Source organism: Malus sylvestris, chromosome 16, assembly GCF_916048215.2.
Source record: "Malus sylvestris chromosome 16, drMalSylv7.2, whole genome shotgun sequence".
NCBI classification, from domain to species: Eukaryota; Viridiplantae; Streptophyta; class Magnoliopsida; order Rosales; family Rosaceae; genus Malus; species Malus sylvestris.
The window spans coordinates 28,256,554-28,279,358 of NC_062275.1; the positions used below are offsets into that span (position 1 = coordinate 28,256,554).

The 22,805-nt window shown below is 36.7% G+C and overlaps 1 protein-coding gene and 1 pseudogene across 2 annotated transcripts; both read right to left on the reverse strand.

Moving 5' to 3' along the window:
• Positions 1 to 2,196: 2,196 nt before the first annotated feature.
• LOC126608437 (uncharacterized) lies at positions 2,197 to 7,336 on the reverse strand (annotated as a pseudogene).
• A 6,631-nt stretch (positions 7,337 to 13,967) lies between these two features.
• LOC126608436 (uncharacterized) lies at positions 13,968 to 21,798 on the reverse strand. 2 transcript variants are annotated; one of them, XM_050276310.1, is made up of 12 exons: positions 21,641 to 21,798; positions 20,887 to 20,979; positions 20,283 to 20,411; positions 19,682 to 19,973; positions 19,425 to 19,540; positions 18,848 to 18,980; positions 17,589 to 17,665; positions 15,746 to 15,943; positions 15,140 to 15,329; positions 14,826 to 15,004; positions 14,490 to 14,590; positions 13,968 to 14,381 (listed from the first exon to the last, which is right to left on the reverse strand). In XM_050276310.1, exons 2-12 carry the CDS (start codon positions 20,956 to 20,958, stop codon positions 14,246 to 14,248), a joined length of 1,623 nt encoding a protein of 540 aa, XP_050132267.1. In that variant the 5' UTR covers positions 20,959 to 20,979; positions 21,641 to 21,798; the 3' UTR covers positions 13,968 to 14,245. The 2 variants fall into 2 exon arrangements, with proteins under 2 accessions (XP_050132267.1, XP_050132266.1); XM_050276309.1 differs by lacking the exon at positions 21,641 to 21,798 and adding an exon at positions 21,085 to 21,576.
• Positions 21,799 to 22,805: the final 1,007 nt, after the last annotated feature.

Genomic DNA, 22,805 nt, shown 5'->3' on the forward strand with positions numbered 1-22,805 from the left:
TTTTTCGAGCTTTAGGTGGAGGATAGATGATGGGTAGCCACCAGTGCACTAGGTTGGCCTAAGTATGCAGTGTATTGACCTTTGTACCGACCTTTGATGAAGAGTTTTTACCTTATGCCATACTTTAGTTAAATACAAGTGTTTTTATTTTTTTATTTTTATTTATTTTTTTATGATGTTGAGATTTATGAAATTACGATGCATGATCATACATACTTTATATGCTCATCATGCATGCTTATACTGGCATCAATAATACTCGTTCGGGCTAGGACGAGCTTCATGTGTAAGCTCACGTCGCATCGTTACGCTCACATTGGATCCCATTGTAGGGTTTAGATGGAGGGAGTGGTGGTAGCGACGGTTGTGATGGAGGCAAATAATTGTTGTGTTAACAATGGTTGTGCTGGATGGTTGTTAAAATGGTGGTTGAGATGTGGTGGAGATGGTGGTGTCCATGATGAATGTAATGGGGTGGAGAATGTGATGATGACGGTGATGGTGGGAGGTAGTGGTGGTGTTAGTGGTGGTGGCGGTGATGTTGGGAGGTGGTAGAGTCAAAGATGGTGTTGGTAGTAGTAATGATGGTGAGACAGTGACGAATATTGTGGTAGTGATGGTGGCGATAGTGATAGTAGCGGTAGCATACATAATTACACTTTTTATTAAAATTCCAACTTAGTTTCATAATGTATATTTTATTTTCTCTAATTTTGAAAAACAGAGAAAACTTCAATTTGATGCTGACGTTGAATATTATTTTGTGTTTTTTTTTTGTTTTTTGAGTTTATTTTCTTAACAGTCTACCAAACGCATTTTCACCTTTTTTTTTATCAGTAGAAAATTATAACAAACATGTCATTCTTAATTAGGGATTAGTTTTGAAAACAAAATAAATTGAATTCAAGAAGGATACCAAACATGCTCTAAAAAATTTATCAAGTGCGATGTAACTGTTACATAATGTGAGTAAACAAAAAACCTAGCTTCAACAAAATATGAACAAAAGTTGCATGAAATTCCCATGGAAAAATATTCAAAACCCCAACCCATTCCTGCCCTTACTTTGGTTATTACTTATTAGCCAATCATCGTCCAGTGTTTTTCCTCAAAAGGAAAATTTATCCACTACAAATCATTGTTATAAAAATCTCCGCCTAGCATCGCCTAGGTCCCCCGCCTAAGCGACAGGTGACTGGTCACTGCCCCGATTAATGTTTAGGCATTTGAAAATTAAGAAATGGCGCCTAGACTGCCTAGGCACCTGCCTACACCCGCCTAGGCAACTGCCTAAGATGCAACTCACTTAGACAGAAAATAGATAACTTTCAATTTGCATTTAATTTTTTCAATAAATTGTAAGAGATTTGTTGAATAATTAAATGAACACACACTATATGCTTGCTCTCCATATTTTCATTAAGTTCTAATACTTTATAATACATAAGTAATTCTATTTTGTAATTTATGATGAAATTATATATATTTTAAGTATAAACAAACACTTATTCACACGAAATATAATGGATTTACTTAAATCCACCTAGTCCACCTAGGCGTCCACCTAGACCCCGCCTAGCCGCCTAGTCACCTAGGCACTAGGCCCCAACCCGTTGCTCGACTAACGCCTAGCATCTTTTATAACCTTGCTAAAGATACGAGCTAGGAAAGCTTTTTTTTCGTCAATGAAGTGCATAATTGGATCTAGAGACCTCATCGAACATTGGTAAGAGAAGTCACTAGGATAACTAGTTGGCTAGGAAAATTGCTATAGAAACATCTTTTTCAGTCCATATAGCTCTTCCCCAAGATAAAATTTATACGAGTCCCATATCAATCCCAGAATACCGTGATTCTCATCCCATGTGGGAGCTGAATTGTAAGGTAATTCCCACAACATCTCACCATCATCCCACTCTCTCACCAAAATGTTGGTATAGAAATGAATGAATCCTTTCATCATTCGTTTCGTGTGAATCAATCACCCCTAAAAAGCACTTTACAGTAAAAGCAAATGGGGATGTACAACTTCAGGTGAGTATCCTATTCGGATCCTCTTTGTGAGTATCCTATGAATCAATTCATCATATCCGTTCATCAGTCATCCTGCAACTAGAAATTATATTGAATTTTTATTTAAAATTAAACACAAACAGTACCCAATGAAAGCTGACCGCATGATGTACGACAAATGGCTAAAAAGAATTGATCCTCAGATCCTCACAAAAAGAATTGATACCTAACCGTATCACGATTGCCATCATAATTCAAGTTTCAAACTTAATGGGGGCCGTAGAATGTCTACATTTCCAAATATTTTTCTTATGTTTTAAAAGCTATCTGAATGCACATACACGTTTAATGCTCCAAAAAAAGGGTAGCTTGGCTATTCGTCCAAAGCCCTAAAAGCCATCGACGCGATGCTAGTCACAAGCATTCCCTTTTCCGGCTCATCACCTTAGAAACAGCTTCAATACCTACAGACAAAAAACCATGGAAATGTTTAGTAGTTGACCCAAGTGAAGTCATTCCAACAAAATAAAAGGCTTGAGCTACGATTTTTATTTACCAATAACATGTGTGGAAAGTGTTGGAATCTAAAGGTCTTCGCCTAAATGTGTTAAAGACAGAGTATATGGTGGCCAAGTTTAGTGCGAATGGAGGTCCAAATGAGAAAGGAGTGAGGACTGGATAGAATGAAGTACCAAAGAGTGAACGTTTTCGCTATGTTGGATCTACCTTGCAAAAGAACGGAGAATTAGATGGAGATATCAACCATAGAATACAAGCTGGATGGATGACGTGGAAGCGTGCATAGGGCGTGTTGTGCAATAGTCATTCCTACTAAAGCTCTGGGAAAATTTTATGGAACGGCAATAAGGCCAAAAATGCTTTATGGCATGAAATGTTGGGTGGTAAAAATCAACACGTGCAAAAAATGAGTGTAACGAAGATGAGAATGCTTGAAAAGATATGAGGGCACACGAGAAGACAGGATTAAGAACGAGGAAATCCGAGGTAAATTAAAAGTGGCTGCAATTGAAGATAAGATGAGAAAAAATCGATTAAAGTAGTTTGGACATGTGAACAGCAGACTTCAAATGCTCTGGTTACGAGATGGACACTGAGTGTAAAAGGCGTAGAGGAAGACCTAGGAATGCTTAGAAAGAGACTTTAAGAAAAGATATGGAGTATTTGGAGCTAATGGAATTATGGAAGACATCGCGCAAAACCGCGCAGTGGCGTTCTAGAATTCATACAGCCGACCCCACTCAAAACCGTGCAGTGGCATTCTAGAATTCATACAGCCGACCCCACTTGTTCTTGTCCATGTTTGGGATGAGGGATGTGAATGTTTTACATAGAAGAGGCCAAAGGAGGGTGGCTGAAATCTCCTTCATCCTCTTTGGGCCAACGATGATCAAATCCAAAGACCAACTTGACCATCACTGAATAGACAACAATCAGAATGATTTCAAAGTTCTAACTAACTATCAAACTAATAATCGTGAAGCAAATCCAACGAATCTCCAAAATTTATAAGATAAATATTAGTGTCAAAGCAATAAAACTACCTTTCGGTCTTCATCCTGATCAGGTGCAATGTATTTACCACTTTTTCTTAACTTGAATAAAATACAAACGGTACTGCAAAAAGAGAACTCTTCATAAGCACAGTTTTATACATCTACAAGTATTAGCACTTCCAGAAATTAATATTTAAATAATTGCAAGCCCATATCCTCTATGATTAACTGCAATAACAGATGCAAGAATGCAAGTGAAGCAGGCATGATCTTAGCATGCGTTGTTAATTGCAAAAGTACGTAGGCGCTAGATGTCATAAAATCTTATTATATGTCGATATAAGCTAGGCCAGAAACAATATTCTAGCTGCTGTTAAAAGACTTTCCGACTAAAAATTGCCAGCAGATACAAATTACAATAATCCCCAAACAGTTCTCCCGCAATCAAGTCTTCATTACAAAACTCTGATCTGTTTGACACTTAGGAGGACTGCACACTTTATGGAATGAAATCTCACAAGTTTGAAACATGAATATTATCTCCTAAGTCTGATATGGCTTCCTCAAATGTTTACAGCAGTTGACTCAGTTTATAGCTAATATCTTAAACTATTTCATTTAAATACAGCCTGAGAGACTACATTGTGAAGCAATTGATTAAAATGGTTTGGAAAGTACTGAAGACCATTTTAAGTTTAGCATACAGCATATTGACTTCTTGATGTTTGAAATACGTTCAAGCAAATCAAAAGCTTACCAAGTAGAAAAACAGTGAGCATTAAACCAAGGGTAACTTGAACTGAACAACAATTGTTCAGGCGTGGAGGTGCTTGCCATTGCTTCCGTGGGCTTTGCAATTGCTTCTGAGATGCACCAACTCGACTGTACATCTGCAGAAGACAATCTTTAAGTTCATTTTTCAAAAAATCAAAATAATAATAAACAAATGCAAAAATCTATCAGCTGAAAGAAAGCAAAGGAGAGAGGATGAATAGAACTAAAACCAAGCTTGTTCTTTTCCTTCTCCTTGCATGTGAAATATTTATTGCCTTATAATCAATTGTTATAATCAACTCTGCCTTTCAAGTACGTAATAATCTGACCTGGTTGAACAACTTAATTGCTTTAGTTGCCTGATGCAACCTTTGCTTCCCGAAGACAAGTTTGAATCCTTCTTCTTTGGGTGTATCCTCATACCCTGGAATTAGATTTTTTCTCTGTTCAACTTCATCTGCTATTACGATCCTCAGCTCCCTGTAATTTGGTGAACTGCATGTCTTCCTTGTATAAATTTTATCATCCTTCATTTCTGCGATTTCTTTTCCTTTCAATTCCATGACAAAATTTGGATCCTTGGAAATAGTAATAACATCTTTAACACCCTTTATTTCATCAGAAATGTCTCCATTGCAGGCAGCACCATATTTAAGGTTCCTGTCTTTTCTTGTAATGTCACTTTCCTCGGAGCTTTTCACCCAATGCCTGAGTTCTACACGTTCATTTTTGGCAGTTTGCTTACTTTGGGATGTCCCAAAGAGAAATGCAGCAAAATCATCTTGTTCTTCTTCATCCATGTGTACCCATTGAAGGGGTTTCTTTCCTTCCATACTAAATGATTCCCTTAGTGTTGTTTCAACACGAGAAATTTGGTTTTCAATAGCAGCAAGAAATTGTCCATGTCTAGCTGCTGTATGATCATCACCACATTGTCCATAGCTCAACCTGACAGCCTTCTCAAACTCTTCCAACTAAAACACATTGACCATTCAACATGACAGATACAGTTAGAAAAAGTGCAATAGGGCTAACCATTTACATAAAAATAAAAAAAATCAAAAATTTAAATTTCTCTGATTTCAATTGGTATTAATATCTAACAATCCAAATCAAGATTGAAATGCTAACAGAGATTGACGTTAAAGCTGAGATGAGTTTTTTTACTTTCTTTTGGAATCGATGGAAATTTTTTCTAAATTGGATTCTTCCTTGCTCAACTTTATTAACAAACACCAGGATAGTATTGATACACTCATAAATTCTGATAAGATTTGTGTACAGTGAATAAATAAGAGAGGAAGAAAGGGAGATAGCTAAAGTGGGACAAGAGACGTACCTGCCATTTGGCAGTACCTAAAGCGGTTTGCAGCTCCCTACAGAGTTCATCCAAATGTTCTGGTGCTAGCCTTTCACTCCTCTGTCAAACCCATGCCCTGTATGTAGATTCCATTCTGGAAAAGAAAATAAACAGAAAATAAAAGGGAGAGGTAGAGAATAAATTATTCTGAGTACCAATTTTATTGAGCTTTCTAAAAAGAAACAAATATGCCACTCTGTATAACGGTCTGGTGGTATTCCTCTTCACTTTGAAGTGAGAGGTCTTAGGTTTGAATCTCGTGGATGACAAATTTGATACCAAAGTAGGCTGCCCATTGTATGGCTTAGCCGAACTCCCCCTTCCCTTAGTGTAAAAATATCGATGTACTCAAAAAAAAAAAACAAACAAACAAATATCTAGATGGTGATAGTTTCCAAGTATTCGAAAACGAGAATCAGCTCCCTTCAATCTTTGCAAAAACTTAGAGGGAATAGCAGCATAATACCACTAAATCCCTGTAATCACTGATTACTCAACATAAGGAGTTGACAATTGGTAGAATAACAATTCAAATTCTAAACTGGAAGAAAATGGCATTTTTCTTTAGGCCGGGAAGAAAGTGACCTTTTGATTATAGTTCACCTATCCCTGGGATATAGGGCCGTCTACCGTCTACCATTATCTCCACAGTGCAATTACCAAACATGACTGACTCACAAAGTCATCCAACATCATGAGAGCATTTACTTAATGATTAGAATACAAAACAATTTCTCTTTCCCCATTCCCAGTACAGTTGAGCATACTTTTTCTTATCATCCAAATGAAGGGTAAAATCATGCTAACGGACACGATTACAGCACACAGAAGCTATATCCGTAAAAAAAATTATCATTTCCAAACCACCATGAGAGATTACTTATCATAAACCTATATAGATGTTCAAATTCAACCCAAAATATACATCAGGCACATCATCAAAACTTAAAAAAAGTGGGAAAAAGGGAGAGAAACACACAACCTAGAATCCCAATGACAATACTCAAAAACCAGCATAACAACCCAATTGAAAATTCTCCAACAAACTACAAAATCTAAGCACTATCAAACATACAACAGAAAACAACTGATGCATATTTCACATCAAAAAAATTCCACAAAAACATAATTCAATAAACCCATATCCAAATTCCAATAACATAGTCTAAATAAACACAGAAACCAATCAAAGCAGCTCAACCGGCATGATAACAAATTATCAATAAAGTAAAAAAAAAAATAGAAGAAAAAAAGAAAAGAAAAGGAAAACATGAACATACATGTCAGCTGATTCTTGGACCTCCTCAGCTGCTGGAAAGAAGACGTCTTTTTTCCAAAGATCAAAACTGCTTGCCACCATCATCTTGGTTCTTCACCAACATCAAATTCTTCACCAACAAAATTGATAAACAAGGACACCTAATTGCCTTCCAAGCCTTAAAAGTTAAACCAAGCGAAAAAAAAAAAAAAAGCTTCAAAATTTTTCACATAAGCGGGTATTTATGTTGCTCAGGCGGCGGCAGGTGGGTTTTTGTTGTTTGGTCGTCTCCTGTCCTCTCTTCTCTTCTTTGCTGAGGAGAAAGCAAAGAAGGAAGAGAAAATAAGAACGAAGAGACAAAGCCAAACAGATTGAGAGAGAGAGAGAGGACAGTGATGGGAGAAGTATAAGGGATCTATTTATTTCTTTTTTTTCTCACTACATTCTTTCTTCTGTATCTCAGTGGGTATTGTTTCTTTACTTTTTTATTTTTTTATTTATTTTGTTCTTTTTTAGGAGATGACAAATATGAATAAGGTAATGCTTGTGTTTTTTTCAAGGAAACCTACTTTATCATTCAATTATAGATAACAAATCTTTACCATCCAAATACCATAAGTGAAATCGTGTATTTTCTTTATCATCATCTAAAAGTCATATATGCAAAATATAATTCAACTTGAAAATCTTTTAGTCATTCATATGTATAAAACAAATAAACTGTTCATCATGAGGATATCATTTGTTATCAAAATCATTGAAAGGCTCCATTATGATATTTGGAAGGAAAATATTCGTTATGATAACAAAAGCATTATCCATATTAATATTCGACCAAAGGAAACATTAAACTAAGGGTAGTGATTTCCGAACTAGGATCACCTTTAGATCTTAGCCTGCGGAACCAACTGATCAAAAAATCTAATCCTTCCATTTTTTATCATGTTGCCAGGAATAAATTTAAATGTTAAACAAGGAAAAGATGAAATTGGAAGGCTGGGATCCTCTGATCAGTTGGATCCGGAGGTGATCCCAGTCCGTGATTTCCTACATCCATTTTACCATACACAATGTTGAAAACTATTAACAATTAAAAAGGTGTGTCAGAGGTATAAGATAGTGTATGAAAATGACCACCTTAACTGATAATATAAAGTAGCACTTTGATGCAACAGACCATAAAAAAGATGTAGACCGCTAAACCTTTGCCATGTACGCTTAGGAGCCGCCTAAGAGTGTTTATTTTTGGGAAATTTACTGTTTTTATGATTCTATAGAAGGGTTCGATACTAACTTATTCGCACACCAAGAGGTGCAAATCTATCGTTGTAGTATAAAAACGTCTAATTTGTTTGACAATCAAAATATTGAGTTTTAAATCATTTTAGCCAATTGTTCTATATTTTTTTTTCTTTTGACCAAATTGCCCTATATTTTTCATGCCTGTGGATTTTGTATTGGTTGGTGGTATTAGCGGATTCAAAGGAGGTGTCGGCGGTTGGAGACAGATGAGGAAGAAGAATCTGAAATGAAAAATAAACCAATCGAACCAAGGAAACCAAACCTGAACCGATATATAAAAATCATATATATAAATACTCAAAACCGCATGTGGATTCGAACCCCTTCCTTCCAATTGAAAATAGTTGCTTCAAGCCAACTTGATTGCAAGTTTTGTGTTGCTATAATTGTACGAGTAAGTTATTTATATGTATTCTAATCTTTAATGCTTTATAAAATTTCTAAAGTTTATAAACTCAAGTTGTCACTCCCATTTCACCTCTTGGTTTTCTCAAACTCTCTCTCTCCCCTCCTCTACTTTCTTCCTCTTTGCTTTCTCAGTCTCTCTCTCCTTTCTTTCTCTCTTCCTCCAAATCACTCTCTCTCCAGTCTTCTCTTGTCCTCCTCACGGATTACTTCTTCCAAACCATGATTTTTCCTCGCCCTTTCGAATCGGAACCCCCTCCAAATTGGAAGATTCTAATCTAGATTTTCTAATCTCTCACGGGTAATTTTCAAATCAAAACGAATGTGATTTATTGTGACAGCTGGTCCCAAATGTATATATTAGTTTGTCCTCGATAGCGTGGAAATGATGATTTTGCCCTTGAGCGTTGAGTTGTGTATGTGTAAATGGGCTATGGATTTGGACTAATCCATTTTTTTCCTAAGTAATCGGACCCAATTAGATTTTAGTTTTATTTGTTTTTGTTGGTAGCCCAAAGCTGGACCCCACACACACCTTCACACTCCCGTTGACTCTCTCTCTTCTCTCTCGGGTTTCATCCATATTCCGTACAACTGTAGGGACAACTCTCAAACTTACCCTTTGTGCACGGATCGACGTCAAGAAGGTTGTCTTTGTGTTCCTTGTGAGCCTAGGAGCTCATCCATATAGTTAGTTGGACGTGAAGACTTCAATTACTCGAGAACCCGAAAACCCCGATGAGGTGCACTGTTCATCCATCGTGATCGAGGAGGTTTTGTCGAGTTTGGAGGTGTTAGGGAGCCTCAGAACTTCTTCACGAAGCTTAGGGAAAGATTTTGAAAGGTTTTGGAAGTCGGGAAGTCCAAGTTCGTGGAGTTGCAGAGGTGGCCGGAGTAGCGAAGTTTTCCCGACAAGATTCCGTTGGTTTTAGGTCCCCAAAGTGGTAAGGAAGTGTTCCTCTAGTCCTAAGCTTCATTTTGATATAAATTTCATGGATTTTGGTGTTAAAATGAGTGAGAAATGATGGTTTGAAGTTTTTCCCAGTTTCCGGTGACTCACCGGAGAAGAAGATGAATATTCCGTCAACTTTGACGGAATATTCTTAACTGCGACTAACGGCGTCAGGTAAAAATAACGGCATATGCTTTTATTTAACAGAATATTCCCTAATGCCATTAGGGAATCCATCAGTGTGCCAGGCACGTGCCTGTACGTGGGTGGCGCGTCTGGCCGTGCCTTGGCCAACGTGTGAGGGCGCGTGGGATGTCGGAAAATTTTTCTAAAAATATGGGGATGTTCGTAGGGTTGAGTAGGCCACAATGGTATATTCAAATACCCCAATTGAGCAATGTATGAGAAGCTATTAGCTAGTTTTGTTTATGGGCTTAAAAATAATGTTTAAATAGTTGTTTCGCATATAGATGAGACCTATCCTGAGGACGAGCGCAGTCAAGCAAGGCTCGGGGGTTACGACCCTTCCACATATCAGTGAGTGGCCTTTTGGTATGTGTGTGTGTATATATATATATATATATATATATATATATGGTATTTTTCCCAGAAAAATTAATTAAATGGTTTGATACTTTAAAATACCATGTCAAATGCTTTCAATGTTTAATTGTGCATTATTATGGTTACATATGTATTGTTACTAGACGCTATGGACGCTCAAGTAAGCTTCAGGTGAGTATATTGATGGTAGTGATGGTAGTGAGTACATTAGTGCTGAGATATATTTCTAGCTTATTATCCTGCACCCTGATGTTAGTGCTCCGCCGGAGGACAGGGCCTAGCCTTCACGTGATCGTTCACCTCCCGCACCACACACTCACCTTGGATCCAAGGCAGGTGCCAGCCTGTCATACATACCACTTTAGGTGGTTCCGACTCGTAGGTAACTTGCGATACTTCGCAAAACCTTCACGTGACCATAGCACTTGAGCGTATTTATTTACACGCAGCTTGTCGTATAGACCACTTTAGGTGGTTCTGACTTGTGTGCAGAGAACTAGTTTATGAGTTATAAATCCAACCGTACAGGTCATGTTAGGTGACTCCGGCTGGCTTACCATTTCATATTAGTTTATTTCACCTGGCTTACTTATTTCTTGTTGAGATTTGACACGGTATATTTGTGGAATTGTTATTTCGAATTTGGTTTTGAGATATAAATATATATGCTATTTTCTGGAATTATACAGGTTTTACGACGAAGGGTTACTACTTTTGATAAGTGAAATGGTTTTGAAAAACTTTGTTTTTGCCCACTCACACTTTCTGTTTTGCGCCCCTCCAGGTTTTAGGTAGGAGTACTCGTTGGTGGCTCACGAGGAATTGATTGTGGTTCTGACAAATCATCACAAATGTAGGACCATCTTTGGTATTGTATAATTAGTATTCGTCCTGCTAGACTGCACTTAGGCTACCTACGCTCTAGTTATGTGTAGTCACACTTATCTTATCTTAGCTAGTGCTCTAGTTGGTTTGGTTTTTATTTATTCGCATTTCCTTATATCTTATTCTTCTGCACTACTCACATGGCTACGTCACCCTCACGTGATGGCCAGCATGCCTCGATTTAGGTTAGGGTGTGTCATTTATAATGTGGTTTTCCTGAATTAAAATCGGTTTTTCTTATAATTATTTTGTTGGGGTTTTGCATATTGTTCATATTTTGGGGTTTTCCATATTTCTCATATTTGTTTGTTGCGTTTTTGCTATTTTGTTTGTCATTAACTTGATTCAGGTTGAAATTTCTTCCAACTTGTTTTGATTATATTTACTTTGTGTTGCATGCCATTGGAGGTTTGACTTTAATTTGGTTTTATACAGGTTTTGACTTGCAGTTTGTTTTGTGTATGATTTCTACATGAACGGACAAAAGATAAAAAATAAAAAAACCGAAACTGTACCAAAAAAAACAGAAAAAAAAGTTGAACAACCAACTCAAAAATTCAGTTTGGTTTCGGTTTTGGCAAAAAAGCAAACCGATTCAAACCAAACCCACCCCTATCGGAAATAGTATTTGAGGATTTTTGTGTCTTTTTACTCTTAGGTTTAAACTATACATTTGTGATGCTACTTGAACTGAATCTTGGTTGTATGGAAGGACCTATCCGAATATTTAACTTACGTAATTTCTATGCAAGCGATATAAAAAAAGCACTTGCACTCTATCCAATATTTCATTGTGATGGATGGATACAACCCTTAAATGTGTTTGTCCTTGTATACTGATCATAGTAAGATTAATCACACAGTTTGAGCCTAAAATATTAGGTTCGGGCCAAAGAGAGATGACTTAGGTTGAAAGATCGAAATTCTCGGCCTAATAGTTATTTCTTAGGCCAAATGATGTTCAGCCCATGGAAGAACTCGACTGAGTCCTAATAGAAGTAGGATTCTTTAGGATCGGATTGTGGAAGGATTCGGCTGAGTCCTAATTGACTTGAAATTGATAAGGATCATAATAGGTTTTGATAAGATTCAAATTATTCCAACAATCAAGAATTGTGACTGATTAGATAAGTAGTGAATCAAACACATAAGAGGACTAGATTTAGAATTCTAGTTCAAGTCAAAGTGGCTGAGACGATGTGTAGATTGGTGAAAGGATAATACCATAAAGATCTAGATAAGCGCCGAAGAAGTGTATAGTTTTGTTAAGATTCTACTTCGTCATGATTGGTCATCACTAAATTCACCTTTATTAATAGAAGTGGTTCTGCAACAAGAAGATCAACTCAACACACAAATGTTATGGACAAAAATCTCACTCTACGCAAATCTTTCTCACAATCTGAGAAATTACTAATTACTCTAACCCCACCGTCAACACATCTTTAGTTTGAAGTAATAGTATTGTGTTGTCAATCAATAATATTTTCAGTTTTGATTAACAACACTGAAGCTGTAAAATCAGGCGGTCGAGAAGTATCTTCAGTTTGGATTAACAACACTACTTCAAGTTTAGCTAATTACCTGTCAAGTCTATGTCAACGAGGAGTCCTTAATTCTCTCGTTGAAAGAGGTTGTTTCATCAGCCTCTCGGTGAAGTAAGGTGTCACCAGGTAACCTTAGCGTTCGGTACATTGAAAGCTGAACCTCATATGAATTTTGGAGTGAACTAGCAACCTTGTCTTCATGTTCTAGAACTCAAGGCTGAGACATGTTCCTTCCTCAATTGTGATCGCTCAAGCACATAAGTCAACAACACATTCAACACCATCACCATATTTATCTTACTCGCCAACCAAGCTCGGTCGCGAGTTGGCACGCCAGCATTCACCAAAAGGACGCAGTTAACTCTTAATTACTTGGTCTGCGCACCATATAGGCTTGATAATTTTTAGCATTGATACACATAATTCAAACAATCCTTAATTGCTTTCTAAGACATGATCTTGTGGTTAAGGGGGTGATGATGGAGGATAATTTTTGTTTTGATCAAATTGATATACGGTGCAATCGGCCAATGAATTTTGCATTGGGAAGGAAAACATAAAAGTTAAAACATCTCAACGTCAGAATTAAGTCACAACCACCTTAACCACCACTTTAACTACCGTTTCCATTCACTCACTCACTCACATAGTCACATGTGTAGACATTACAATTACATTAATAATATGACTTCCAAATACTTAATTAATATGACTACATTTCTTTCTTTTGTCTTCTTTATCCTTCATGTATATGTCTATAATTTGAGAAATGCTAAAAAGACTTTTAAAAGTAGAACTCTCCATAGACTCTCTGTCGTCTCATGTTTTTTACATAATATTTTATAATGTTAGCACATAAATTAACATTAAACTGTGAGGTGGTACAAAGTCCATAGAGTCTCACTTTAAGAGAATTTCCTTAACATTTCTTTAGTTATATCATTATAAAATATGGCTTGATAATAATATAGCAAATCAATTATGGTTACTAACCTTGTTTCATTTCATTAGTTAATGATGTTTTCCAACAAAAAAACTTGTAGCTTGAATAGTTAAAAACATTTATATTTGCACCTAAAGTCTCGAATTTCCATCTTAGTATAGAACGTTGAGCGAAAGTGGTGTTATCAACTTAGCCACATGCATTTTGCTTGCATTATTAGAGCACCTAGAGTCTCGAATTTCCCTTTCTCCCTTAATATAGTCACATGAATTTTTCTTGAGCAATTTTCCTTCTTCGTTTTTTTTTTTAAATTATATTATTTCAGTAGATTATTAGCATGACCTGCATCACCAATTATTTATAAATATAGCACCATGGTCAAATGTTATTAGATTGCATGTGGCACTTTACCACAGCGGTGAAAAAGAGTTGTGCCCTTGTATCTCGGTGTGGGTTCGAACCTCATTGACTCTTAATTTAACATCTAATCTAATAAAATCTGTCGTTTTAACAAAACAAAAAAAAAAATGTTATTAGATTACAGAATCGAAAGATATGTAAAACAATTAGATCAATGAAGATTATCCCAATCACTCTTCTAAGGTGACTGGTTGAGGGAGGGGAGACGGACTTTCGTTTCAAGTCAACTTACTAAAATGCTTTTCTTCTTTTGAAGCTTACATTTGGTTCGACCCTCTCTCGTCTTTCACCAATTTCAGACAATTCCGTCAGTCGTCCATTTCAGATAATTCGTGTTTCACCCGTTTGAGGCCACAGTGACACGAAGTTAAAACTGAAGAGACGATACCTCTCTGTATATCCTTGAACTCCACTGCCAGCTTTACATCCCAATTAGTGCTTTTTCTGCCACAAAAAAGGAAAATACAAGATGCATCCTTGTCTCAGCAAACGAAATTTCAGTTGCTTCAGTCACACAAGATTATGTTAATAAATGGTAGGAGACTTGTTCACCTGTCATCAAGGTCGGGATCACCAAGTTCATCCATCATATCATTACAGATAGAGAGCAGATTTTCAAGAATTTCAATTTCAATCTTCAAATTTTCCGGCAGCTGTAAAATAACAAAAAAAATGTCAGAAGTTCATATATGAGAACACTGAATCAACATAAATGCCAAGCATGAAAGTAATTTTAAACTAAACCTGCTCAGATAAAAAAGAAAATGCAATCCCAAATGAAAAGATGAAGGACGAAGATCATACACAATAATAACAAAGCCATTTCCTACTGAAAAAAATGAAGATCATGCCAATCATTGCAAGATGAATAATAGCATAGAAAATTACAAGGGCCTTAGTATGCAGCATGGGACTATGAGCACTCCTTAGGAAGTCCAACAATGGGGAGGGCAGGCTGTAGTAGAAAATATCGCGATTCTCTGAGAACCAAGTACCCCGCACCATGTGAGTGGACCAGTTGGATATGGAGCTGCCATCAGTAAATTCATCTTGGGCAGAACCAAAATCTGCATGAGAACAAGTACTAAATAAATCTAAGAGCGCCAGTACTCAGACATTATTCAACAATAATGCAATGGCCTTTCGAAGATAAATTATATAAAGTACTAACGACTGGAACATTATAGAATAATAAAACTTACCTAGTAGAATGACATCGTATGGGTTCTCTCCTTGTGGTATAAAGCCGTAGAAGGTAACTAGATGAGAACTGGAGAAATCTCCATAACTAAGACAGCATTCTTGTCCTGCACTGCATGATCTTGATAGACAGAATTTCAAGGTATTTGCTGCAGCATCTATTCTGCCATAGTTCACTATATGTGGGTATAGCTGCGATAAGGAATAAAACAAAAGCATGACCTTGGAATACCATGATGATAAAACCAACTCAAAATATTTGTTAAATGGCATTCATTACGAACACCTTTCAATTAAAACCAAATATGATTATCACTAAAGTAGATAACACAAGGTCATTAATTCCTGGAGACGTTTAAGTTTTTAATAAATAAACAATCTGTCTAGGAATGTGGCAACCAATTCACAAAAGTATATCAGCCAGATGGTTGTGATCAGTGGCCGGTAGCAATTCTTGCCAAGGATATCAACCAACATGTATTCAGTTTCCGACTTCATATACCTAAAGATTTAGGTTTCCCAGCGGTGAATGAACTACATTTTAGCCTTTTAGTTTATATAAAAAATCAAGACATAAAAGGTGGGCATAAAAGGAAAGGGTAACATACTGAATGGTTCAGAAAGCCAGCAATTGGAATCAAGCATGTTCTTAGCTTTCCATCAGGAAACTTGATTTTCATGCTATTTGAGTACCACAGTTCACATGCCCACAAGAATTGCTCCCATTTGTAAAGCTCCGGTGCAAAGATATCAGGATGCTCATTGCACAGTGCAGGGAAGAGCTTATCATATTCAGCATGCAAATGCTGTGTTAAAAAAAAAAAAAAAAAAAAAAGATTCAGATGCATATGTTTTAAATAGTCGCAGGCTTTTCCTTTAAATAAAGTCAATATGGTAAGAGAAAGTTATCTATCACGAAACCCTATCAGAAACATAGAGAAGGAAAAATAAAAGAACAAAAGGGATACAGATAGCATTACATTCTTCAGTATACAAAAATGAGAGATCAAATATTTCAATAGCAGCTGGAAAGGTATTGACTGGGTGCTCAATAAAGCAACGCTTCCTGTCTTTAAAGAACCCTCCCAAGGTTTCTCCCTACACATGATTTGGCCATCTCCATGTTCTGCACCTCTAACTAGAACAAATACTTCAGCCCTGACCATCAGAGGCCCCATTTACTTGTGGTAAAGTCAGGGTAAGAGCAATCAGGTCGTTTCAGACCTTTTCCTCACTGCAGATTTGTTATCGGGAAGCATTGTATCTTGCAGAGAACTGGAAAAGGCAACATGCGGAATAACTCAAGAAAATACAAACAAAACTAGTCCTACTTTATGTCGGTAAGACAACAAATAAGGAGATTTCCAGCCAGACAAGAATGTGAACTTCAAAATTCCCCAAGTAAACAGACAATAATCTGAAAGAAGAGTAGATTAGGAGTGATCACTGCACAGTGTAGGAACCCAAGTAGATTTCAAATAGTGACTATTGAAATTGTATATTAAATTAGGTGATTTTTCTTGGACAGGGCTGAATGGAGCTCCCATAAGAGCCAGTCTACCCATTTTAGGAGGGCAAGGCACTTGAATTGCCCTTACTATTCACTTTGAACAGTAGTTGCCTTTGTGCAACTCCACCAGTTTGGGAAGGGCAAGGGCAAGGGCGAGGGTGATTACTATTCAGAAAAATAATTTTTTTAAAAAGTTTTTTTATATTTATTTTAAGTGTTTTCTTCTCCTTCTTCTCCAACCCCTAGAAACTCACGAAGCCCAATCTTCTTCTTCTTCACCGAACCCACCCAATCTTCTTCTTCTTCACCGAACCCACCCAATTTCCTCACCTCCCAGGCTCCCACCACCAATTTCCCTCCCACCATCCACTCTCTCTCTCCTCCCACCACCCAAACTCTCTCTCTTCTTCTTCTACACGGCAACCCGACTATATGCATGATCGGAGCCAGAGGGTTCATTGGGTTCAACCTCTGCGAGAAGCTGATGTCAGAGATGCTGCACAAGGTCCTAGCGGTGGACGTCTACAATGGCAAGATCAAGCACCTGCTTGAGCCAGAGAACGCGCACCCGTGGTCTTATCGCATCCATTTCCACCAACTCAATGTCATGCTAAGGTCAGCTTGCCCCCTTGGCTGCTGGCACAAGGCCGTCCTTCAGTTGCAAGGGCAGATGGGCGGGCTTTGCGTGGGCCACCAATTTCCCTCTGAATTTTGGCCCGCTGGAGGTGGTTTTGTGTTTAAAGGACAAAATACTTGCCCTTGCCCTTGCCTTTCAACCACTGGTGGAGTTGCTCTAATACCATTGTCAACCTGGACACCCATTCTTGTACGCATGAATCATGTAACAATATTGACAATTTTTTTTATCTATAACTGAACGAAAGAGATCATAAATGTCAAACACGATATTCTAATAACAATATACTAAAAAGTCTAATAACCTCTTTTGCTTTTGTTATCTCATCCAACAGCATGGTTCCACCCAAAGCCATCATCGCCTTGACTCCAAAACTCAACCCTGCAGCATGATTTAGAAATAAATTAAAAGATAAATTAAAACAAACAAATCATTGTAATCATATCAGACTTAACAAATTAATGGTCCCCCTCCAATACACCAAATATGCATACTTAATTTATGATCTAATACCAAATAACTTCATCTAATTCTTTATCTTTACAAATTAATGGTCCCCCTCCAATAGACAAGGATATGTTTTTGCGGAACACCCCCTTGATTCTTCAAACTTCCATGAAACTGCAACCAAGAGTCTTCCCTCCGCAGTCTGCACCTTATAGCATGTCCATCTTAGTTGATAGTTTTCAAGATGCAACTATGTGATGACCAGAAATTCGGAGTTTTATTAAACATCATTTTTATGGCTTCTTTTTTCCTCATGTACAAATCTATGTAGCAATAAGTCCATTGCAAAGGGCATGATTGTCCCCTGAGGCTTATTCTGACTAAATTGTAGACGGTAAAGATTTTACTATCCTTTACAACTAGCAGAAACCACAGGACAAAACCTGTGTCTTCGCATTACAATTAGCAGAAACAAAAAAAGAAAAAAAAAACAGACATATCAGATAGCACCACAAACTTTCCCAATGGTTTGGTCTCATGCTTGATAAACAAACACATTTGCCTAATTCTTCCAGCATTTCTAGATAGTATCATTCCCAAATGAACAATAAAACATGAAAAAGTGACCATACAGAAAATCATAGTTTTGTATGAAATTTTAACCAAAAAAATTAGTTTTATATTGAAATAAGGTAAAAAAACATTAATTATTCAACTTCCATTCATTATAAAAATAAAAAATTTCACAATTATTTCTAGCTAGAATTAAGTTAAAAGGTATTAATAATAATTTTTTCAATCCCGTAGAATGGCAAGTAATGGAACACAGCTTCTTGGCTAGTAGGTAGTTATCTTTTTTAAGTTACATGTATGTTATCTGAATTTATCATTTACCAGAAATACTAACACTGAGGATCTTACACATAAACAACTTGCTTGAAAGCATAGTGGATAAGTTCCACGTTTGACCTCACTATCCACCAAAAATAATGTTAAATTTAAAAAAAAAATTAGTGATAAAAGCCAAAATAGAATTTCATATAAGCGGAACTTTGTAGTTGAGAAAGTTACAAAATAGATATAATAGGAAAACAATGTCACAAGTAGTCAAAGTACCAGTATGAAATTCTTCAGGAAGTGTGTCAAAGTACATCTTGTATTTTGAATTACAATTGTGCCTCTCCTTCATGCTCCACAACAACAACATCGTCTCAGGGGTAATGCCTTCAAACTTCTCTAATGCATGATACTGCAGTTAAAAGAAAAAGGTAATATATTGGACCCCTTTTCTTGTTCATAAAGTATGCAATTAATAATCCCCCTCTAGCTCTGAGCATCAGTATACCGCCTCAGAAAGAACAAGGGAAATAGTACAGTTGCATCAGTAAAAGATGCTTATATATCAAGATTACAAGCGAGAGAGAGAGCATCACCAGACTAGTCTAGATAGAAATCTAAAAACAAACATGTTGTATAAAGGGGATAGGATTCATATAAGCCACTATAGAGAGTAGCTTATTTATGCTTACATAACGTGTAAAGCTGGATCACGACTGAGATAAGGTAGGTTCACTTTAGTTTTTCTATTACCCCCAACTCTAATACACTTCTAAAAGCCTCTTAACTAAACACAAAAGTAATAATTATAGACAAGTCAAATTATTAAAAAGGTTTCTCAAGATTTAAAACATACCATATCAGCTTGCACAAGCTCCTCGGAGATTATTAAAGATGTTGGGATCTCCAGAGCAGTATCACCGACTTTCAGATCCTCCTTAGCTATGGCTCCTCTGCCAGCCCCTTCAACATCTATTATGACGAGGGAGGCACAAAAGACATCATATTTTCAAGACTAGTTCTCTTCTCTTGTGCAGGAAAATCCCCTCAAAAGAGTGAAAGAATAAAAAGTTACAACAGCAGCAATCATAGCAGTGAAAAGTTGAGACTTACAAGCTATCTGCAACCTTGTTTTGACACCATTGTTTTCACCCCATTGTAACAATTGCTTTTCTTTAGCAGAGTTGTAGCCTTCTACAATTGTAGTCTTTGGACGGTGCTTGTCAGAAGACTGACAAATCATATCAACAATAACATTGTGTAGTTCTTGTAGGACATTCTTTTGCATTTGACAAACACCAGAGAATGAGGCTTCAACAAGTTGAAGGATTGAATTGAGAGCCTCAAGTTCATTCCTGGGACCATATGATTCCATTGGTTGATCTTGCCCAAAATAAAGCTCTGCCTGCACCTCATTAAAGCCCATTATTTCATCATTAGTCTACTAATCATAAAATATTATCTGGCAGTTCTAATTTCAAAAGCCACCTGTCTCCCCTTATGTGCATAAACAGTCCAAGGAGGTATCGGAATTATGAGTTGAAGGATCTTGAGATGGATTCCTCAGGCATGAAAATGGACCAAATTTCTATGCCTCATATTTCCCAAAGTAAAAAGAATTTTGCTTCTAGTTCTACAATACATTCCCATAATCGTCTTTGGGCATCCTTTAATTTGACGACCATTTAATTTAAAGAGCTTAGTGACAGATTACCTCAGTTGATTTTATGATTGTTGCTATCTGAAGCATTACTTCCACGGAGGTACTGAGCCAATTAGGATCTGAAGACCTTTTAACATTGATTTGTTGCCTTGTATTAAATCCCTTATCTTGTAGCAATTTCTGCCAGAAAATGAGAAAAAACAAATGTATAAGAATGATGGTAGAAACAACTCGGCTAATTCGAAAGCATATACAAATCATCAGATGCTAACTAATATGTAAGTACAATACCATCTACAAGAAAGAGAATAGCAACATATACGAAAAGTTTACAAATAGTAAAACAGCTGTGCTGATGGTTGTTGATTCCATAGTTTTATTCTTATTTTAGATAAACTGCCTAATTGAACCAGAATCTGAAATAGAAGAATATACAGTGATTAGTTTGGCATTTCTTACTTTATTTAACAGTGTGCCTCCAACGGTTCACAAATACGTCCTACATTTAAGACTAAGAGTACCAAATTCTCATTGACGAAAAGGGTCATTTGACAGTTTCTCCACTGCATATCATTCATTCTAACATTTCTATTACTAAGGATCATTACGACTTGGTATGATTCCTATAAATCGAAAATATTTGTTGCTTCCTCACCTTCTTTGTATCAAAAAGAGGGTCACTTTCAGATAGCTCAAGGACAATTGAGCAGTCTTTATCCAACGCCATGGAATCAAAAGATGACGACGGCTGCAATTAATAAATAAAGCATAAAAAACTATTTATCGCTCTCGATCATAAAAAATCTCACGATCAAACACTCATATGCATAAAAAGGAACAAGAGAAGGCATACACAATTAAGTTTCACTTGTTTACACATGCGTCAAAAAACCCATGATCAAATGCACGCACCTTGTTCCTTTAAATTTAATATCTTAATAAAAGACAGATTAGTTTTAATCAAAACTGGAAGCAAAGCACATTTTTCACTTAATTTACATAAATTGTGGTAAATAAAAGCTACAAAAGAGAAACCCGCCAATAAAAAACAGTAAATAACACAAACCCAACAGAGCTACAAGTTTAATATATCAAATTGTGTGTATCTAAAATCAAAACGTAAACCCTACACAGCGTTTTGTCTGTTTGGTTGCTGGGAAATTGTCAGAAAATAAAACAAATTCAAGAATTTCACAGAAAGGGGGTTGAAATTGAATAAAATTTTATGAGGACTGAAAGTTTTCAGGTGTTGTTAAAGATTCCGAGCAACCAAAAAGAAATTGACAGAAGCCACAGAAATGAAGTTCAGAATGCAAACAACGAAAGTGAAATTTCAAGAAACAAAAAAGAAGCAGTAAAGTTGGAGGAATTTAAAGAAACGAAATAGTAGTTAAAAAGTAAACGCTTACTTGACGTGCAAATTCAAGCAGAAGTCGACCGTACGTCCGTGACGGTAGCAAGAGAGAAGAGAGGAGAGAGGGAAGAGTTTGGGCGGCATGAGCCAGATAGAAAATTATTCTTCCGTTTCTTCTGTTTTATTTAATCATCTCCAAGGCTAAAACCTAAAATTTTTCCCTTACAAAATTTAGACTCTGTTTGGTATTCTACTTAAAAACTTAAATTGTTCTTAAAACTAACTTTTAAGAACATCTCTTAGAAACAGTTTTTCTTAGATTTCAAAAACGTGTTTGCATTGAACTTAAAAACTATTTTTGAATCTAAAAATTTGAAAACTTGTTTGGTTTAACTCTTAAAACTGTTGTGGTCTATTTTATCTGACAGAGAGACTAGGGTCGACGGCAGAGAAAGAGAGAAGAGAGATGTGTGTTTGTAGAATTGTAGGGGAATGTGTGTGTTGTTATCCTTCCTACATTGTGCCTTTATTTATAGTAGTAAAGGTAGAGAAGATATTTCTTCTCCTCCAAGTAATACAAGTTGTAATAGGAAAGGATAACTAGAATCAATGCTTATCTAGGATTTACACAATCATACTTAAACTAGGAATGTTTACAACACTCCCCCCTTGAGTGGGTAAATACTCAAGGTAGATTCAGCATCATGCAGAAGTTGAGGAAGTCGACTCGTTGGCACTGATTCCAAGGAACAACGCTTATTCTCAATAAGGTAGGAACTTGCATAAGTAGTAAGTCTCACTAAAAAACCCTAAGGCTATGGCAAAAACCCGAGTAGGGACAAAATCCATAGTCTAAGGAAAAATGCGTGAGAAATGCAAAGTAAAAAAAAACGTCTACAGGACGTCATCAGGGATATGACCAGCCCAAGGTGGGTGCCTCGTTAAAACCTAGTTAGGTAGCAAAAACCCAGTGGGAAAAATGCTCCTAATCGTAGGGAAAAGGAGTACATTAAGATCAAGCAAGTATCCAGAAGATACTCCCCCTGAGTTTGACATAATTCCAAAGAGAAATAGCAAAGTTACAACTCAGAAAGTTTACGCATACCAATTCCATGAACAAGCTTCTGAAACGTCGCATTCGGTAGTGATTTGGTGAAGAGGTCGGCCAGATTGTCTTGTGATCGGATTTGCGTGACTTCAATCTTCTGATGCTCTTGTTG

Excerpts from the sequence above, each read along its gene's own strand:
- LOC126608436 (XM_050276309.1), bottom strand. The coding sequence starts at position 21,111 with ATGTGTAAACAAGTGAAACTTAATTGT. Across the intron at positions 20,412-20,886 it reads CTCTTTTTGATACAAAGAAG|AAATTGCTACAAGATAAGGG; the intron begins GTGAGGAAGCAA and ends ATTTTCTGGCAG. Across the intron at positions 19,541-19,681 it reads AACAAGGTTGCAGATAGCTT|ATGTTGAAGGGGCTGGCAGA; the intron begins GTAAGTCTCAAC and ends TCGTCATAATAG.